General features: G+C 38.6%; 1 protein-coding gene across 1 annotated transcript; it reads left to right on the forward strand.

Moving 5' to 3' along the window:
• The first annotated feature begins 857 nt into the window (after positions 1-857).
• Positions 858-19,803, forward strand: LOC129091965 (glutamate dehydrogenase, mitochondrial-like). The gene is made up of 13 exons (XM_054599677.1): positions 858-1,323; positions 8,172-8,252; positions 8,887-8,942; positions 10,277-10,340; positions 11,104-11,198; positions 13,393-13,572; positions 15,292-15,429; positions 15,842-15,979; positions 16,220-16,300; positions 16,515-16,638; positions 16,774-16,865; positions 17,209-17,271; positions 17,977-19,803. Exons 1-13 carry the CDS (start codon positions 900-902, stop codon positions 18,094-18,096), a joined length of 1,656 nt encoding a protein of 551 aa, XP_054455652.1. The 5' UTR covers positions 858-899; the 3' UTR covers positions 18,097-19,803.
• The last annotated feature ends 1,077 nt before the right edge of the window (positions 19,804-20,880 follow it).

Raw genomic sequence — 20,880 nt, forward strand, 5'->3', positions numbered from 1 at the left:
AAATAATGTATAGAATATCAGTTAAATATGTTAAAATAATGTATAGAATATCAGTTAAATATGTTAAATATGATAAAATAATAAAATAATGTATAGAATATCAGTTAAATATGTTAAAATAATGTATAGAATATCAGTTAAATATGTTAAAATAATGTATAGAATATCAGTTAAATATGTTAAAATAATGTATAAAATATCAGTTAAATATGTTAAAATAATGTATAGAATATCAGTTAAATATGATAAAATAATGTATAGAATATCAGTTAAATATGTTAAAATAATGTATAGAATATCAGTTAAATATGTTAAAATAATGTATGAATATCAGTTAAATATGTTAAAATAATGTATAGAATATCAGTTAAATATGTTAAAATAATGTATAGAATATCAGTTAAATATGTTAAAATAATGTAAAATAAAAATATCAGTTAAATATGTTAAAATAATGTATAGAATATCAGTTAAATATGTTAAAATAATGTATAGAATATCAGTTAAATATGTTAAGAATAATAATGTATAGAATATCAGTTAAATGTGTTAAAATAATGTATAAAATATCAGTTAAATGTGGTAAAATGGCTATGGGGAGGGGGCGTGGCTGTGACGTATAGGGGGCGGAGGGGGATGGTGGTGAGTGGCTATGCTGAGGGGGCGTGGCTGTGACGCGGGGGGCGTGTCTGTGGGGGGGATGGTGGTGAGTGGCTAAAATAATTCCCGGCTGATGGGGTCGTGGCTGTGACGCTGGGGGGCCTGTGAGGGGGATGGTGGTGAGTGGCTAGCTGTAACTGTGATGTGAGGGGAGGGGCCTCTGAGGAGCTCTATTCCCGGGTGCACTTCCTCGCTTTCCCCCGTCGTCCTCCGCCTGTGCGCCGCCTGTAAGCTGTAACATGTACCGGTACTTCGGAGGGGTTCTCTCCCGGGGAGCGGGCTCCGTGCTGGGCCCCGGTGGCCCCGGTGGCCCCGGTGGCCCCGGTGGCCCCGCCTCGCTCCCCGCCGCCGCCGCGTCCCTGCTGCGGCCCCGCGGCTACAGCCAGGCCGTGGACCGGGACGACGACCCCAACTTCTTCTCCATGGTGGAGGGCTTCTTCGACCGCGGAGCCGCCGTGGTGGAGGACCGGCTGGTGGACAGCCTGAGGAACCGGGAGAGCGCCGAGCAGAAGAAGAAGCGCGTCCGCGGCATCCTGCGCATCATCAAGCCCTGCAACCACGTCCTCAGCGTCTGCTTCCCCATCAAGAGGGACAACGGGGAGTGGGAGGTCATCCAGGGCTACCGGGCCCAGCACAGCCAGCACAGGACCCCCTGCAAGGGAGGTGAGACCCGGGGCAGCCAGGGGCCGCAGCCAGGGGCCGAGGGGGCCAAGCATGAGGGAATAATGAGGAATAATGAGGAATAATGAGGGAATATCAGTTAAATATGAGGAAATAATGAGGGAATAATGAGGGAATATCAGTTAAATATGAGGAAATAATGAGGAATAATGAGGAATAATGAGGGAATATCAGTTAAATATGAGGAAATAATGAGGGAATAATGAGGGAATATCAGTTAAATATGAGGAAATAATGAGGGAATATCAGTTAAATATGAGGAAATAATGAGGGAAATCAGTTAAAATGAGGGAAATCAGTTAAATATGAGGAATAATGAGGAAATGAGGGAATATCAGTTAAATATGAGGAAATAATGAGGGAATAATGAGGGAATAATGAGGGAATAATGAGGGAATATCAGTTAAATATGAGGAAATAATGAGGGAATAATGAGGAATAATGAGGGAATATCAGTTAAATATGAGGAAATAATGAGGGAATAATGAGGAATAATGAGGGAATATCAGTTAAATATGAGGAAATAATGAGGGAATAATGAGGGAATATCAGTTAAATATGAGGAAATAATGAGGGAATATCAGTTAAATATGAGGGAATAATGAGGGAATATCAGTTAAATATGAGGAAACAATGAGGAATAATGAGGGAATAATGAGGGAATGATGAGGAATAATGAGGGAATATCAGTTAAATATGAGGAAATAATGAGGGAATATCAGTTAAATATGAGGGAATAATGAGGGAACAATGAGGAATAAGGAGGAAATAATTGGGAAATAATGAGGGAATAATGAGGAAATGCGTGTTAAATATGTGAAAATAATGTATGAAATATCAGTTAAATATATGAAAAAATAATGAGGAAATATCAGTTAAATATGTTAAAAAATAATGAGGAAATATCAGTTAAATATGTTAAAATAATGAGGAAATATCAGTTAAATATATGAAAATAATGAGGAAATATCAGTTAAATATGTTAAAATAATATATATATAGAATATCAGTTAAATATGTTAAAATAATATATATATAGAATATCAGTTAAATATGTTAAAATAATGTATAAAATATCAGTTAAATATGATAAAATAATGATAAAATATCAGTTAAATATGTTAAAATAATGTATAAGATATCAGTTAAATATGTTAAAAGATAATGAGAAAATATCAGTTAAATATATGAAAAATATATATAGAATATCAGTTAAATATGTTAAAATAATGTATATAGAATATCAGTTAAATATATTAAAATAATGTATAAAATATCAGTTAAATATATTAAAATAATGTATAAAATATCAGTTAAATATATTAAAATAATGTATAGAATATCTGTTAAATATGTTAAAATAATGTATATAGAATATCAGTTAAATATATGAAAAAAATATATATAGAATATCAGTAAAATATATGAAAAATTATTATAGAATATCAGTAAAATATATGAAAAATTATTATAGAGAATTGGTCAAATATATGAAAAATAATGATATAAATATCAGTAAAAAATATGAAAAATAATATAAGAAAATAAGTTAAATATATGAAAAATAATGATAAAATATCAGTGAAATATATGCATTTTTTATAGAATATCAGTAAAATATATGAAAAATGATTATAGAATATCAGTAAAAGACATGAAAAAATATTATAGAATATCAGTGTACTGTATTTTTGTGTATAATATCAAAGAAACTATCAATATAATTTCTTCAAATGATCTGTAAGATACACAAGAAATACCTTGTATATCACGAAAAAAGACTGATTGATAAATCGTAAATTAATATTGTGCCTTTTTAAGTACATATTATGAGATACTGAGTCATAACTTACATTTTTATTAAATGTCAATAGAGGAAGTCAACAAGTACATTTACTCAAATATTGTACAAAGTTGAGGTAATTTAAATTGATTATATCCAATTATTAATACTTAATATTTCTACTCCACTACATTTTCATCAAAGAGTGATTTCATGAAATAACTGACGCCCAAAGAGGGAAACTTCTCAGCACATATTAGAGAAAAGTAAACAAATGTGTGTATTTGATCATTTTACGACCCTTCACATTTATCTGGCGACCCTTTGGAGGGGCCCAAACCTATGTTGGAATCCATAACTATATAATAGTATCATATATTATAATGTGTTACTCACAGGGCCCGTTTTGCTGCAGAACCAGTTCTTCCACTTCTGATAATACTAGCACTTTTACTCAAGTAGTGTTTTAGATGCAGAACAACAACAGGACAACAACAGGACAACAGCTCCTGTGTTCTGAGAGCTAAAATGACTGTTTTTATGAATGGAGTCTGGTGTCTTTGAAGAGAACAACATAACAGCTTCAGTTCGGAAAGGTAAAGAGGTGGAGATATTCTAAATATAGCGTTCACTTAAAGTCACAGAGAGGATCTTTAATCTGGTCCTGAACCAGTCTCAGTTTAGTCCTGATCCTCTATAGACCTCCATCAGTAAACGAGACCATCAGAGAGAAGATCGTCTGTTTCTATGAAGTTCTTCTTAAAGCTCGTCATCGGAGCCACCGTACTGCCGGACCCGCTGGAGGGAGGGGGGGCACAGGAGAACCAGAACCAGGACTGAGCGGGTCAGACTGTCAGACCCTGCTGCAGCAAATTGAGAGGTTTTCTAAAGGGACCCTGGTGGAGGAAACACTACCACTTTAGTCCACAGGGGGCGACAGAACCAACACACAATGAAAGTATCTTTATTCTGATATAGATTCTTTAAGGGGTCTTAAATACAGTACATTGTTTTGGTCCTGTGTGTAGTAATACACTGAGTATGAAGAAGTACCTCATACAACCGTAGTCCGAGGTCTTCTGGTTTCCCTTTCTGATCGATGGATTCAGACCATCGCCACCTGCTGGTGTGGAGAGTTATGTCCTCTATCGCAGGCGCAGAACAGACGTGCTAGTTGGCCGTTTGCTGTCGCCTTCGCGGTGCGTTCAAGTGCAACTTGTTGGTCCAGACAGAGGAGATGCAGCAGTCGTCCTTGGTCTCTGATCTTGGTTTGGTGTTTCTGGTTCTCGCTCCTTGTTGACAAACATTCCGATTGAAGAAGTGAGACATTTTAAATGAAATATTACATTATCAATAAAAAGTTGTAACTTTATAAATTGGTGGGACTTTTATTTACAGTTTTTGGTTTAAATGCATTTTTTGATCAAGATTGGAGCAAATTATATTCAGATTTTTAGAGCTTTTAGATCGTTTTCTACATTTGTGTGTGTGTGTGTGTGTGTGTGTGTGTGTGTGTGTGTGTGTGTGTGTGTGTGTGTGTGTGTGTGTGTGTGTGTGTGTGTGTGTGTGTGTGTGTGTGTGTGTGTGTGTGTGTGTGTGTGTGTGTGTGTGTGTGGCGTCCTGCAAGTCTGATGTGTTTTTAAGGTGGTGAGGTTTCCTCCCTTGGCTGGAATGCAGACTGTGTGTGTCTGTGTGTGTGTGTTCATCCTGAAATACCGGTTAATTGGTCTTGTTGGTTCCCGTGTACATGTTAGTAGTAACTGATATTCTGGTGCAGGCACCTTTTGTAGTTTGATGTTTTCTCCTCAGTCCAAATATGGTCACTTCCTGTTCACTGGTAGCAAAAAAACAAACAAAAACAAAGATGGGGACGGTCAAATTGCCAAACTCAATGCTTCAAACGTCCACAAACCACGAGTACGTCCTCTTCTGATTGACAGTCTGTGGACGTGACCTGTGAGTAGATCCGTCTGGTGTCGTCGGCCAATCACAGCATGTTAGGGCGGGACTTAAGTGTCCACAGACCACGGTTCAGTTCAGTTACAGTATGATGGGTTCAGGCTCTGTTCAGTAAAAATGAGTATTGGTTAAATAAAAATATACTGGATCCTTGTAGACCAGCTGATATAATCTAACAACATCTGGTTTTAAACCTGTATCAGGTCGTTGTGTGTTTGAGGTTTGAAGCAGTGACGTGTGTTTGTTCTGGAGGTGAGTGTCCGACAGGTGACCGGTCCGGTTCAACTCTTTTAGTTCATCCTCATCCTCATAATCTATATTTTCTGTGAGCTCACAAAGAGGTCTGAGGATCTTCTTCAGGATCCGGGTCAGAACTTCTAGACCGAGATGTTGTTTTAAAGGTTTTTGGCTCTTTTAGTGACATTTAAGTACATTTGTTTGTTTCCCTTATTTTCACCCCCACACCAAACTCCACTGTAAAAACACTAGATTTAAGGTAGTAACATATGACAACTGTCTCTCTCTCTGTCTGTCTGTCTGTCTGTCTGTCTGTCTGTCTGTCTGTCTGTCTCTCTCTCTCTCTCTTTATATATTATATATATATGTGTATATGAATATATATATATATGAATATATATATATATATGAATATATATATATATATATATATATTCATATATATATATATTCATATATATATTTATATATACATATATGAATATATATATATATTCATATATATATTTATATATATATATATTCATATATATGAACTTCAGGGAGTTTGATTTTGAATTTAGGGAAATAATTAGTTCGGACACACACACACACACACACACACACACACACACACACACACACACACACACACACACACACACACACACACACACACACACACACACACACACACACACACAGGGAACTTAAATTCATAATTCAGACTAAAAGTATTTAGAGTTTAAACTGACACCTGCAGAAAAGACGGACTGTGTGAATGTGTTAAAATGAACAGCTAATATTAGTTCTGCTTCATATAGAGACATAGATGTGACTATAATTACATGTGTGTAATATAATATTATAATATATTAATACATTACTGTGTTGGAGATGTATCCTGAAGAGGTATGACCATATTGTAGCTTTATTCTTTCAGCTGTAACCCCGATGGTGTGAAACAGACTTAAGAAATAAATCACTATATATTCTCTAATCATATATTTATTATCGTGTTCAGCTTCTTGAGTCGTGTCTCACAGTCACAGAGTTTCTCTGCTCTGGATACTTTTGCTGAGGATTATAAATTATGGAGGTTATTTTATGGGGGGCGGGGCCAACAAACACAGGACTTTCACAACGAGAGCTGTGAGTTTAGTTGTGGTGGTTTTGTGGCTTCATTATTTTACATAATGTCGTCCCAGAAAGAAGTCCCTGCACACGAGGCAATATATTGCATTTTGTGCAGTGAGAAATTATATTTATTTTTAGATTCTCCCCCAGGTCTGTTTCACACAACTGTCATACACACCATCACAATTCATCTACAACACATTAACTTAGTATAACACTGGCATGTATTTACAGTCAGATCTCTGTGTGAAGCAGTGATATTATGAATAAGTTAATTAAAACGCATTCATACGGTCACAGTTATTTAGTATCAGCTCTTATTTAGGTATTTGTTCGTTTAAACTGTTACCTTCAGTCTGAATTATGTTTTGAACTTCTTCGTATTTGAAATTGAAATCTTATATTATAGTTTTCTCCTTATTTGTAAAATATGTCACTCTGCAGACATTCCATGGTTGTGATTGGTCAGATGCCGCAAACCTGAATGAACCTGCTCACAGCTGGATTTAGAGACCCCTCTGGTTGTTGAACTCAATCTGTGTTAAAGGCCTCTGGTTTATTATTATTATTATTACTTTATTATCATTATTATTATTATTATTATTATTATCATTATCATTATTATTATTATTATTATTATTAGAATGAAAACAAGCAGTTAGTTAAATCAACCAGAGAATGTTTCAGTATTCAGTATTTCATAATCCCTTTGGTTCAGACTGGTTGTAGAACAGCTTTTAAATAGTACTGCAACTTTTACAGGTACTACTTTTTTTAGTATTTCCATTCACTACTACTTTCTACTTCTGCTCCACTACATCTCAGAAGTAAATGTACTTTTAACATTCATTTTATAGCTTCAGTTACTTTACACATTCAAATTATTAATAACCTAATAAATGATTAGGTATTATTACAGATAATAAAATGAGCTCCGTCTTTAAAGTGAAGAACACATAAATGCATCAATAATATATGTTATTCTGCAGAATGAGTCCTTTTACTTTTGGTGCTTTAAGTCCATTTTGATGCTGAAGTTTTTGTACTTTAGTTTATCTTGTAGCAGAGTACTTCGACACCGTGGTATTAGTACTTTTGACCTCTGATCCAGGTGAAGCTCTCAGGTTATTCGTTTCCTCTCTCTGGTGTTTGATTTGCAAAACGCTGGCGTCTCTCAGTTTGCTGAATTTGATTACTGGGTGTGGTTGTTTTGACTCTTTGTTCTGCTCTGACTCACTCTCCTCCCCTCCTCTCCCTCCTCCTCCCTCCTCCTCACCCGTCTTCCTTCCCTCCGTCTCTCTGAGCTGCAGCCATTTTGTTCGGTCGTTCTGCACCCGGCTGCGTTCAGACGTGTCGTTGGCTCGTCGCCACACTTCTGCAGCTTCAGCCCGGCTCGCTTCAGAGGAACCCGACTGTAGAGGAACCGTAGAGATGTTTAGAAGTGTACAAGTACCTCATGAAAACACACGTCTAGAGTATTACTACAGGAGATGGAGCAAAGCAGCTCTTATCTACGCTCTCCTCACAGACACCAGACTCCATTCACAAAAACAGACATTTACCAGGAAGTTGGACTGGACTGGAGAGTCTGGACCTGAGACTTGGTCCTGGTTGGCTCTGGTCCTGGTTGGCTCTGGTCCTGGTTGGCTCAGGTCCTGGTTGGTCCTGGTCTTCAGGTCCGACTCATGAGTCTCTGTTGTTGGTTTTAACAGATGTTTGTGTTTGTGTGTTTCAGGAATCCGTTACAGTAACGACGTCTCTGTGGACGAAGTGAAAGCTCTGGCTTCACTCATGACCTACAAGTGTGCTGTAGTGGGTGAGGACACACACACACACACACACACACACACACACACACACACACACACACACACACACACACACACACACACACACACACACACACACACACACACACACAGACACACACAGACACACACGGACACACTCACTGAGAGAAACACACGCAGATACATTGAGAGACACACACACACACACACACACACACACACACACACACACACACACACACACACACACACACACACACACACACACACACACACCCTAAAACCAAGTCTGAACCTGCAAACTGTGTGGTTCGGCCTAAAATGTCCTCACAATACAGGAACGTCCTCATTACTCACATTTCAATCCCAAAGAAACAAACAAGTCCACACACACACACACACACACACACACACACACACACACACACACACACACACACACGTTGGTTTAACAGTCATCATCAGGTCTATCACAAAGGTTTTCAGGGACAAAGAATGAGCCTTTTGATAAACACAGATCAAATAAGAGATGAAAACAATAATCAGTAATGTAACTCATGTTATAATATATATATAACAGATGATGGAATGTGCGTGTGGTGTTTGGTCTCACAGTGAAGCAGCTGTTTTGTTCTCTTACAACAAAGTGATGTGTTCCAGATGTGCCGTTTGGTGGAGCCAAAGCCGGAGTGAAGATCAACCCCAAAAATTACTCCGTAAGTTCAAACATACAAGCTCTGTGAATCATTGGGAGGAGGGAGATGCTGCAGGGAAGAAGAAGAAGAAGAAGAAGAAGAAGAAGAAGAAGAAGAAGAAGAAGAAGAAGTCACGCTGACATGTCAATCAAATCCATCATCTAAAGAGATTTATCTTGTAGAGTGTTCTGATGGTGTAACGGACGGAGTTGATCCCTGATCCGTACTGATCCCCTCACGGTTCTTCACGGATTAAAGAGAGCTAGTAACGTTAGCAGCACCTCTAACGGCTAACAGGAGGAGAGCTAGTAACGTTAGCAGCACCGCTAACGGCTAACAGGAGGAGAGCTAGTAACGTTAGCAGCACTGCTAACGTCTAACAGGAGGAGAGCTAGTAACGTTAGCAGCACTGCTAACGTCTAACAGACGGAGGTTCAGTTCAGTTACATTATGATGCGTTCAGGCTCTGTTCAGTGAAAATGAGTATTAGTTGAAGGTAAATTATAACGTTATCATGATGCGTTCACATGTAATCTGTAAAATGTAGTGTTGGTGATGAACTAGAATAAATCCAGTAGTTTGAAGGAGATGTTTTCACATTAATATAAAATAGATATTATAGATGAATTATGATGTTTAACTTCCTAACACTAGCTCTAAGATTATAATATATCATTGAAACTAATAATGGATCCTTGTAGACCAGCTGATATAATCGAACAACAAAGGGATCTTTCATTCATTCATTTTCTGAAAGCCAGTTTTCATATTGACGTGGTTCGCTGAGAGGCGTTTGAAATCCTCCGGTGTGAACCATGTGACTCACCAGCAGTGTGTTCCTTTAACTGCTGATACCACCGTCCCCCCCCACCCGACAGGAAACGCTGAGCCATCAGCTGGCAGAGAGACATGATGAGTCAATGACTTTCTCTCTCCGGCTAAATGTTTGCTTGACCTTCGCTCTTCTGCAACACTCGAATTTCCCCCATGGGGATCAATAAAGGAATATAATAATTCTGTATTTTTTCGTCAGTCGTCAGCTCTCCGAGGCCCTGCTGACCTCTGACCTCTGACCTTCTGACGTGAAGGAATCCCAGTAATCTGTTTTATCTCGCTGTGTTTCCATCCGTTGTTCAGACTTTCTGCACACGACTCTGAACTGAGTTTCCTTTGATCTTTAGTTGAGATCTTTTAACTCGAGTAAACGTAGGAGAACCTCAGTTTGAAAAGCAGATGGAAACATCTCTATAGCTCACTGATCTAAATGTTTATTTAACTTTAACAAACAGAGACGTTAAAAACTCAGTTACTGTCGTTATGAAGCTTTTGAACGTTTTTGTTTTGTGTGTTTTTAGGACAACGAGCTGGAGAAAATCACCAGGAGGTTCACCATCGAGCTCGCCAAGAAGGGCTTCATCGGTGAGTCCCCGACCTCCACCACTAATATTCTATATTTTATTATTATTAAACCTGAAGATGACTGGGTGTCAACGTGAGTGACGGTAGGTAAAGGGTTAAACTGGTGTGGTGGAAGACGAGCGAACCAATCACAGGACTGCACCGATGAGGAGTTTGAATCCAACGCTCCTTTGATGTTCCTGCTGATGTATCAAATGTTTGTGATTGAAGTCGACACGTTGAATGTTAAAAACATGACGAGAACGCTGACACCGGACCAGTGATGTGTCCTGTTAGGATGTCCTAGATACTAGTACTCTTATTGAGACGCTTATTGGTTCTTTTTGAATATTTAGTGTCTTTTCTGTCTGGGATGCAGATTAATACATTAACACTTTGGTTTTTCTGCAGATCTCTTTTTTGCAACAAACAGAAAAATCTTCGAAGCAGATCTTAAATAAACCTCAGATTTATGACTAGATAACAGCTGAGTGGTTCAACGCACCAGCTAACGACACATAGAAACACGTTCACATTATTCCTTTAATCAGTTTTTTTTTCACTAGATTTTGATTCTTTTTACCCTCTTTATTGATTTTATTTTTCATTTGTTTAGATACTTTACGGTTGGATGTAAAGAGTATTGAGAAAGTTAGTCCCCTCACTAAAATGGTGTCTTTGACGTGCATGAACACCAGAGAGACAATGATTCATCCAGCTGTGAACACCTTCAGATATTAATATGATATCATAATACTGTGGACGGATCTCTGTGGTTCTGCAGGACCTGGTATCGATGTTCCTGCTCCCGACATGAGCACCGGGGAGAGGGAGATGTCCTGGATCGCCGACACCTACGCCACCACGCTGGGACACCATGTGAGTCTCAGCTCCATCTGTCCTTTAGAACCTCCCAGGATACAGGTGACGAGGACGGTGTCCTCAAAAGACAAAGAGAACATGGAACATCTGGGCCAACGTTCTAACGTAGCAACAGGGTTCAAACCTCTGCAGAGGAGATTCTAAAAAAGACCTGTAAAAACGCCACAGGCTTTAATTCAACTTTATTTTGAAACATTACCTGGGAGGGAGTTCAGACGACGGTGCAAAGCATGCTGGGTAACAATGTCTCATTGAGGAAAAAGAGGTGAAAGTTTGCAGCCTTAAAATACCAGACAGTGTTTTGTTTTTTTCAGCATAAATAAAAACACAATAAATGCAAATAAATACACAAAAATATAAAAATGACACAACAAGCACTATAGGAAACTCTTGATCTCTGCTGGCTGAGAGCGGTTGCCATGGTAGCACAGGAAGCAGTGCATTTGTTTATAAGATCCTCCGCTGCTCTTTCACTTCCTGTTTTGGGGGTTTCCAGTGTTGCTGATACACATGTGAGTTAAAGACTTATAGTGGTGTAAAAAAAAAAAGCTTCTGCAATGAACAGCGTGAGAACAAAAACGCAGAAAAGAGACGTTTTTCAAAGATCATTTTTTCCTGGATTTTATTTTGCAACATCTGCAACAACAGCAGTTTTGGTCTCTTGTGTTCTTACTGTTTCGATTACTTTGAATGGCATCATGCTGTTCAGTAGAATGACTCTGTGGATTGAGCATTGGACCGGTCCGGTCTTTGTATTTCCTGTAGATGAGCGTGTAGCGTTCAGGTGCCTCAGTTTGATCTCAGGGTGAAGTTTGAGGTTGAATCTTTTAACAGCTCGTTGATGAATCCAGAGAGTTGATCTAGTTCAGTTGAGTTCAGCTGCTGTGGTTCAGAGTTTTGTTCCAGGATTACAAACTGAACTGTTATCAGAAACCAGACTGTGGCAGGAAAAGTGTTTTGTGAGGACGCGGTCACTGGACTCATGACGGCATGTTGTTGTTGTTGTTGTTGTTGTTGTTGTCGGCAGTCAGACCCGCTCCTCCTCCTGTCGTGGGGACCAGTGTCCAAGGTAAAGCTCCTCCTCTTTAGACCTGCTGGGATCTGCAGGTTTGGGTTCTGGCTCCGTGGGTTTTTCTGGGGAAATCCCAGTTAGAAGGTCTTACCTTGGTCTCTGCAGGTACCTGGAACAGAGTCCAGATTCAGGCTCCGCCTCCTTGGAAAGTAGTGGTCAGAGGATCTACAGAGGATTTTTATTGGTCAATATACATGTTCTTTATTGTCCAATATCTACGTTTTTATTTTCCAATATATATACTTTTAGTGTCCATATCTACAATTTTAGTAGAATTTTTTTTAAGTTTTTTATCTTCTAATATCTATGTTGTTATTTTACAATATCTACATTTTTATAGTCCAATATCTACATTTTTTGTGTGCAATATCTACGTTTTTCATTGTCCTATAACTATGTTTTTTGAAGCGATAGAGTTGGATCTGGAAGACTCTTTATAATATCTGGATTTCCAACATGTGTGTCTGTCAGGGAGAATGAAACAGCTGTCATGGTACAGTTACTTTCTTTACAGCTGTCTATTGAAGTGTGTCTTCGATCAGAACATGACTTTGACATCATCAAGTCTCTAACAGGGTTATTTGTGTGTCTTGAGGACAGAGTCAGTGGATTTTCTCTGGATGAAGTGAAAGAAGTGACATCAGCAGAATAATGAAGTGAGCGACATACAGTTGATGTAGTGTTTAGCAGGGATGCAACCAACAATTATTTTATCAGTGAAATTATTATAAACATTTTATTGATTAATTAATCAATGGTTTTGTTCATAAAATGTCAGGAAATAGAGACAAAATATCAAATTTTGTCCGACAAACAGTCCAAAACACAAAGATATTCAGTTTAACATCAAAAGAAGAAGAAAAATGTGGAAATATTCAGCCGTGGATTTCTGCTTTTTCCTGAAATTAATATTAAAGTATATTTGAATCCTGTCTGAATTTCTGTCTTAATACTCTGACTTTGAAGGAGGCGGAGCCTGAAATGGGACCCAGCTTTGTGTGTTTGGGTTTGTGAAGGCTGGTGACAGTGTTTCTAACATGCTCTGAATATATAAAACCATAATCGGCCTCCTCTGAAGCTCTTTTCATTCACATCGCTCCGTTTCTGTTTTCTCTTCAGGACATCAACGCTCACGCCTGCGTCACCGGGAAGCCCATCAGCCAGGGAGGAATCCACGGACGCATCTCCGCCACCGGACGAGGAGTTTTCCACGGAATCGAGAACTTCATCAACGAGGCGGCCTACATGAGCCAGCTGGGGATGTGTCCCGGCTTCCAAGACAAGACCTTCGTCATCCAGGTACCAGACCCTCTATTTAATGGAATCACCTTTATCTTCATGCAACACAGGGATGCACAAACAAATGCAGTTTTTTGAATTTGCATCAGGATGAATGTAAAACAGCAGAAACAAAAACAACTCTCTGGACAGATAGCATGGCTGACATAAACAGTAATGCAAAACAGTTTGCATTAAAAAAAACATTGTCCATTAACTTTCAGTATGTTTGAGCACCAAGCATCATGTAAACACAGAGTCCACCCTCGTGTCACCGGAGTTCTGCCGCCCGTCAAGTTCAGATTGATCCTGGATCACGAAGGAGCCGGTCTCTGTAAAGATGTGGGCTCTCTGACCGGGCATCAGACAGCCAGGAGCATGCTGGGTAGTGGAGTAGATTTAGCTCCTAGCTGGGATAGCTTAGCTTCCATCTCTCCTCCCTGGAGCAGTTCGGTGGCAGCTCGTCCTCCATTAGGACACTTTGAATAGTTCAATCTTTGATGATAAAAGTAGAGAGAAGTGTTATAAATGACTTCACATCCTTCGTGAGATGAAACCACATCACCCCTGTGGTTGTATTTCTGCTTTACAGTTTACGGTTCCAAAATAAAATAAAGTTTGATTATAAAATTCCCCTTAAATCCCATATGCAGATCTAATTCTTCTAAGAACAAGAAGGGAGGTGGATTCATCCGCCACTGAAAATAGTCCCCAACATAGTCCCTATTTCCTCCGAAAACTACAGTGAGCAGCTGCCTGAGGAGAATACTGATGAAACTATACGTCTGTGTTTTTTAAGATGTCTTCTTTCAGAACCAAAGGGCCACGTTGACAAAGAGAGAAACATATAAAAACACCAGATGTATCCTTAGATCTTAAAGTGTAAAGTGCGTTTGGGTTCACAGAAGGTTACAGAGACTGGAAACCCTCCGCTCGTCCTCCCCATCACTCTTTCCACCCGTCCTCGTGTAGTCCTCCCTACAAACCTCAGTGATGACTCATCACTGAATCATCTGAAGCCACAAGGTTTCCTCCAGTTAAACTACAGTCAGTGGGAACCACAACACCGAGACCTCACGATGATAAAAATGACGCATTCATTGAGGTTATTGGTTTTTAATGACCAGTCTGAAGGCCTTCACACTGTCTCGGTCCGTAGGAAAAACTTTTGTGAATTTAGAAGATGGCCGTGGTCTGCTCTCGAGCAAGATTAGCAGACAAACACCCAGAATGCAACACCCAAATACGGATCTGTAGGATAAGGGGTATTTTAGCATCCAGGGTTTGCTAGCAGCTCTGTGGGGCTGTACTTGAACTAAATGTTAACATCAGCATGCTAACATCAGCATGCTAACATCAGCATGCTAACATCAGCATGCTAACATCAGCTGATGTTTAGCAGGTATATCTACCAGGTTCAACGTCTTAGTTTAGCGTGTTAGCATGCTTATATTTGCTAATTAGCAGTAAATACAATGTACATCTGAGTCTGATGAGTAGTCTTTGGTTTAGCAGGTATTTAGTCATAAACCAAAGTAGACCTACAACAATTAGTCAATTAATAAATTAGTCCAACAACAGAAGATTAATCACAGCTATTTAAATTATTGTTTCGACTCAATTTAAAAGAAAAAACGCTAAAGTTCTCTGTTTTCACAATGAACTTCGATCTTTGAAACGTCACCTTTGACTCTTCTGTATTAAATAAAGACAATCATGTTCCCTCCGTTGTGACTGCAGGGTTTTGGTAACGTGGGTCTTCATTCTATGCGGTACCTTCATCGTTCTGGGGCCAAGTGTGTCGGAATCGGAGAGATGGACGGAAACATCTGGAACCCCAACGGCATCGACCCCAAAGAGCTGGAGGACTACAAACTGGTCAGTACTGGTGATGGAGTAACAGACAGGACTACAAACTGGTCAGTACTGGTGATGGAGTAACAGACAGGACTACAAACTGGTCAGTACTGGTGATGGAGTAACAGACAGGACTACAAACTGGTCAGTACTGGTGATGGAGTAACAGACAGGACTACAAACTGGTCAGTACTGTATCCAATAGTAACCAACATCAACATGCAGTAATAAGAACAAAGGACCAGTACGCCACCTGCTGGGTTGTTGGCGTCTCATACAGAGAGAAGATTTATTCATGGAGAATAATTTGAATTATAATGTGAAGAAACGTCTGTAAAACTGCAGTCAATCAACCAATCAATCAACCAATCAATCAATCAGTCAATCAATCAGTCAATCTATTGAACTAACGAACTACATGTTCCTTCTCCAGGAAAACGGGACCATCGTTGGGTTCCCGAACTCGACACCGTACGAAGGAAGCATCCTGGAGGCCGACTGTGACATCCTGCTCCCAGCCGCCGGAGAGAAGCAGCTGACCAAGAGCAACGCTCACAAGATCAAGGCCAAGGTAACACACGATCAATAACTGATCACCTGTCAATCACATGTTTAATTCTCCAGTTCAGTCTGATTATAAACTGAAACTTTTTGTGTTTTTTAAATAATGGACAAACTGAATTTTTTTGTTTGAACTTTTGTTTTTATTTATGACACAAGACTAAATGATTCAACGATCAATAGATCAATAGATTGATCCTGTTTCCCATCATGCATCAGTGACCTGACCTGGTGTCTGTGGTTCTTTCAGATCATCGCCGAGGGGGCGAACGGTCCGACCACGCCCGAAGCCGACCGCATCTTCCTGGAGAGGAACATCCTGGTGATCCCGGTCAGTGAGCCTCCTAAACGGGACGAAGTCAAAGAGTCTGTTGCTAGGGTGACGAGGTCTTATTAAAGTGTCCTCCTCACCTTGTTTCCTCTCACTGTCTCCTCTCCCTGTGTCCTTGTCTCCTCTCTCCTCTCCTTGTCTCCTCTCTCCTCTCCTTGTCTCCTCTCCTTGTCTCCTGTCTCCTCCCCGTGTCCTTGTCTCCTCTCCTCACTAGGACATGTACCTGAATGCGGGCGGTGTGACCGTGTCGTACTTTGAGTGGTTGAAGAATCTGAATCACGTCAGTTACGGTCGACTCACCTTCAAATACGAGCGAGACTCAAACTACCACCTGCTGAGTGAGGACAGAGACCATCAATAGAGTGATTGATTGATTGATTGATTGATTGATTGATTGATTGATTGATTGATTGATTGATTGATTGATTGATTGATTGATTGATTGATCATCCTCTCTCTCTCTCTCTCTTCAGTGTCGGTTCAGGAGAGTCTAGAGAGGAAGTTTGGTAAACATGGAGGTGCGATCCCCATCGTCCCCACCTCTGAGTTCCAGGCCAGGGTCGCTGTGAGTACTCACATAGTACTAGTCATATACCTCTACTAGTACATAGTACTCACATAGTACTAGTACATATACTCTACTACATAGTACATAGTACATAGTACTCACATAGTACTAGTACATATACCTCTACTAGTACATAGTACTCACATAGTACTAGTACATATACCTCTACTAGTACATAGTACTCACATAGTACTAGTACATATACCTCTACTAGTACATAGTACTCACATAGTACTAGTACATATACCTCTAGTACATAGTACTCACATAGTACTAGTACATATACTACTACTTACGTCTTCTTCTTCTGTGGTGTAGTGAACTTGTGTTTTGGTTTCAGGGAGCGTCTGAGAAAGACATCGTCCACTCAGGGTTAGCCTTCACCATGGAGCGCTCTGCCAGGGTAACACACACACACACACACACACACACACACACACACACACACACACACACACACACACACACACACACACACACACACACACACACACACACACACACACACTTGTTTACATGAAAGTGTTAATCGCAAACATCTGAATCTGTACCTTTAATTTAAAAGTCATATTAAAGGAAACACTCCTGCTTCCTTCCTCCTATTTCTTTATTCCTCCCTCGTTATCTCCCCTTCCTCTCCCCTCTCCTCCCTCCTTGTCTCCTTCTCTACATCCTTTTTCCTCTCTCCTCCCTCATTATCTAATTCTCTCCATTGTTGTTCTCTTTCCTTCTCCACATCCTTCCTCCCTGTCTCCTTCTTTACATCCTTCTCTCCTCCTTCCCTGTCTCCTCCCATACATCCTTCCTCCCTGTCTCCTTCTTTACACCCTTCCTCTCCTCCCTCCCTCCTTCTTTCCTTCTTTACATCCTCCTCCCTCTCCCTCCCTCCCTCCTTCTTTCCTTCTCCACATCCTTCCTCTCTTCCTCCCCTCCCTCCTTGTCTCCTTCTCTACATCCTTCTCTCCTCCCTCCCTCCTTCTTTCCTTCTTTACATCCTTCTCTCCTCCCTCCCTCCCTCTTTCCTTCTCCAAATCCTTCCTCTCTTCCTCTCCTCCCTCCATGTCTCCTTCTCTACATCCTTTTCTCCTCCCTCCTTCCTCTCATGCAGCAAATCATGCGAACAGCCAACAAGTACAACCTCGGTCTGGACCTGAGGACGGCGGCGTACGCCAACGCCATCGAGAAGGTCTTCCAGGTTTACAACGAGGCCGGACTCATCTTCACATAGAGCGCCTGTCTGTCTGTCTGTCTGTCTGCCTGTCTGTCTGTCTGTCTGTCTGTCTGTCTGTCTGTCTGTCTTCTGCCTGTCTGTCTGTCTGTCTGTCTGTCCTCCATCACCTCTGCAGGATTTCTTCATCACAAAGCGTTTACAGTTTCGTGTGTTTCGTCTTCGTCTTCGTTCTTCATCCACAGGAGGACCTTCTGGTTTCACAGCTTTATCAGCGTTTGTTTTTTAACGTGCTGCTTTCTTCAGGTTAATAACTGAATATAGAAACATATCTGAATATATAAAAGCCTTAAAGTCACCGTTTGCCTGCAATAAACACGAAGTGGACAAAAGTCTGTGGACGGCCTCATTCACAAAGCTCCGTGTTTGGACGATTACTGGATTGATTATAGATTAAACCTGAAGATATTATTGATTATCATTTTTTTTTTTACTTTTATCTTCTGGGTTATAGAATCATTTTAAGCCTTTTTGGACATCATGCAATAAAAAAAAAAAAACGGATACAAAATCAGTTTGAAGGCGTCACAAGCAAAAAAGAAACTGGATGAGATTAGTGACGGAAAATTAATATTCAAATGTTTTGATTATCAACTTTTTGTTTAAGTCATTGTTGACGCAGAAACGTCTTCCAGCTCCTCAGATGTGATTATGTTTTAGATTCTTTTCATCTTTTGGACATTTAAAGACTAAATCGTCACAGTTTCAGAAACAGCTTCGACTTCAATTTAAAAAACAGGAAGTTTTCACGTCTGAGAACCAAAAAGTCGATTATCAAAATCTTCTTATCCAGCATGTTCAGCGTTTTCTTTTTCTGACGACTTAAAATGACCCGTTATTGATTGTTATCTGGAAAACCTTTAAACATGATTTGGAAGCAGATGAAATCCGGTGTCCACATACTTTTGGCCACATAGTGACTCTACATGTTCTACATTTGTTTTTGTTTTATGCGGTTTACATGTGCCTCAGGATTTATGGAGTTTAGGGTTACGTTTATTAAAGGGTCATTCTGGAGCATTTGTGTGTTTTGGATTCCAAATCATCCGTCAGATTTTACTTTTGATCAAGTACTCTGATCCTTCATTCTACAGTTATATACTTCTTATTTTTAATATTTGTATCAAGGAATAAAGAGATTCATAATCGCTCTCTAATCAAAGTACTGTGCATGTCAGTGGAGCCAAAGAAAAAGGTAGAGGTGAAGAATGTAAACAGATTAGAATATATAAAAGCAATCCTTCTCAGGTTTCAATGATCTCAGACCTGAAACTTGTTGCTCCTCATCGATTTATGATAAAGATGAATTGTTTTAGAGAAAAGGTTATTTTATTTGGTCATCTTTGAGAAGATCATAAATATATAGAGAGAAAAGTCGAGCTGTTACATTCAAAGTGAGTTTTTTTGTGTGTTCTCTGAGCTCTGATTCTTCCTGCAGTGACTTTATATTTTATATTTCAATCTGATGCCCAGAGTTTCGTCTCTACATTTCTATGGCAACCGGTGGCACAAATAAAAGAGGGAACGCCGTGTTTACTGTCATGGTCAACAGGAAGTTGGTTCAGAGAGCAGCAGCTAGATTTGAGGTCTTTTTTCTGTCTGATTGAAAAGCTTTGGGATTCTGTGTGAGGGAGTTTTTACGCCTTTTTGTTAAAACGTTACAGCAAAAATAAAGAACCAAAAAAAGATGTGTTCAAGCGTTTTTATTTATTATTAAATAACGTTTTGTTACAGATGTTGACAGAAATCATTTTGAAATCATTTTGTTTTGGAAGCGTTGGAAAAACGACTTTTACTTTAGGAAAAGTGAATGTTTTCAGATAAATAACTACAATACAGATACTTTTCTAAATATGTTAATTAATAATCTTTAATGTTAGTTACAGCAAAAATAAAGAACAAAAAGAGTCACATGTTCAAGTGTTTTTATTGATTTATTATAAATGAAGAGTTTATTTTTTAAATCTCTTCATTTGAAGTTATAATGCTTTTTGTTTTGGTAGCTTTGGGGAGTTAATAAGATTTCTTACTGAAATAAAAGTGAATGTTTTCAGATCTGAAGTCATTTTGACAAAAAAAGTTTAAGAATCTACAGATACTTTATTTAATCTAAATATGTTAATTAATTATCTTTAATGTTAGTTACCGTCTAATGATTATGACTTAGTTTGACTTTTAATATATAAAGAAATGATTTTGGATGTTTTCTGATAATTATGACACTCTATTAGTTAATAATTAAGGTATTAAAATTATGAGATGATACATTTCTATTTTTATCCTCTGCAACATTTCATCCTTTAAAAAAACAAACAATCTTTTCCTGTCTAAATTAATTAATTTAACTTTAATTTAAAAACACAAACGATAAAATCTCATCAGAGTTTCAAACAAACATCCTCAGATATTTAAATAATAATAAATATATATATATATATATATATATATATATGTATATATATATATATATATATATATATATATATATATATGTATATATATACACATATATATATATATATATATATATATATATATATACACATGTATATATATATATATATATATATATGTATATATATACATATATATTTATATACATGTATATATATATATGTGTGTATATATATATATATATATATATGTGTGTATATATATTAATGTAATATTCGGTAATGTTTTTTTATTTATCCTCAGTTTCTCATTATCTTTTAGTTTCAGTCATGATTGACTTTATAAGTATTTATGCTAATAAGCAGCTTAAAGTGGGCGTGGCTCTGCTCC

This window comes from Anoplopoma fimbria, chromosome 6 (genome assembly GCF_027596085.1).
Source record: "Anoplopoma fimbria isolate UVic2021 breed Golden Eagle Sablefish chromosome 6, Afim_UVic_2022, whole genome shotgun sequence".
Classification (NCBI taxonomy): domain Eukaryota; kingdom Metazoa; phylum Chordata; class Actinopteri; order Perciformes; family Anoplopomatidae; genus Anoplopoma; species Anoplopoma fimbria.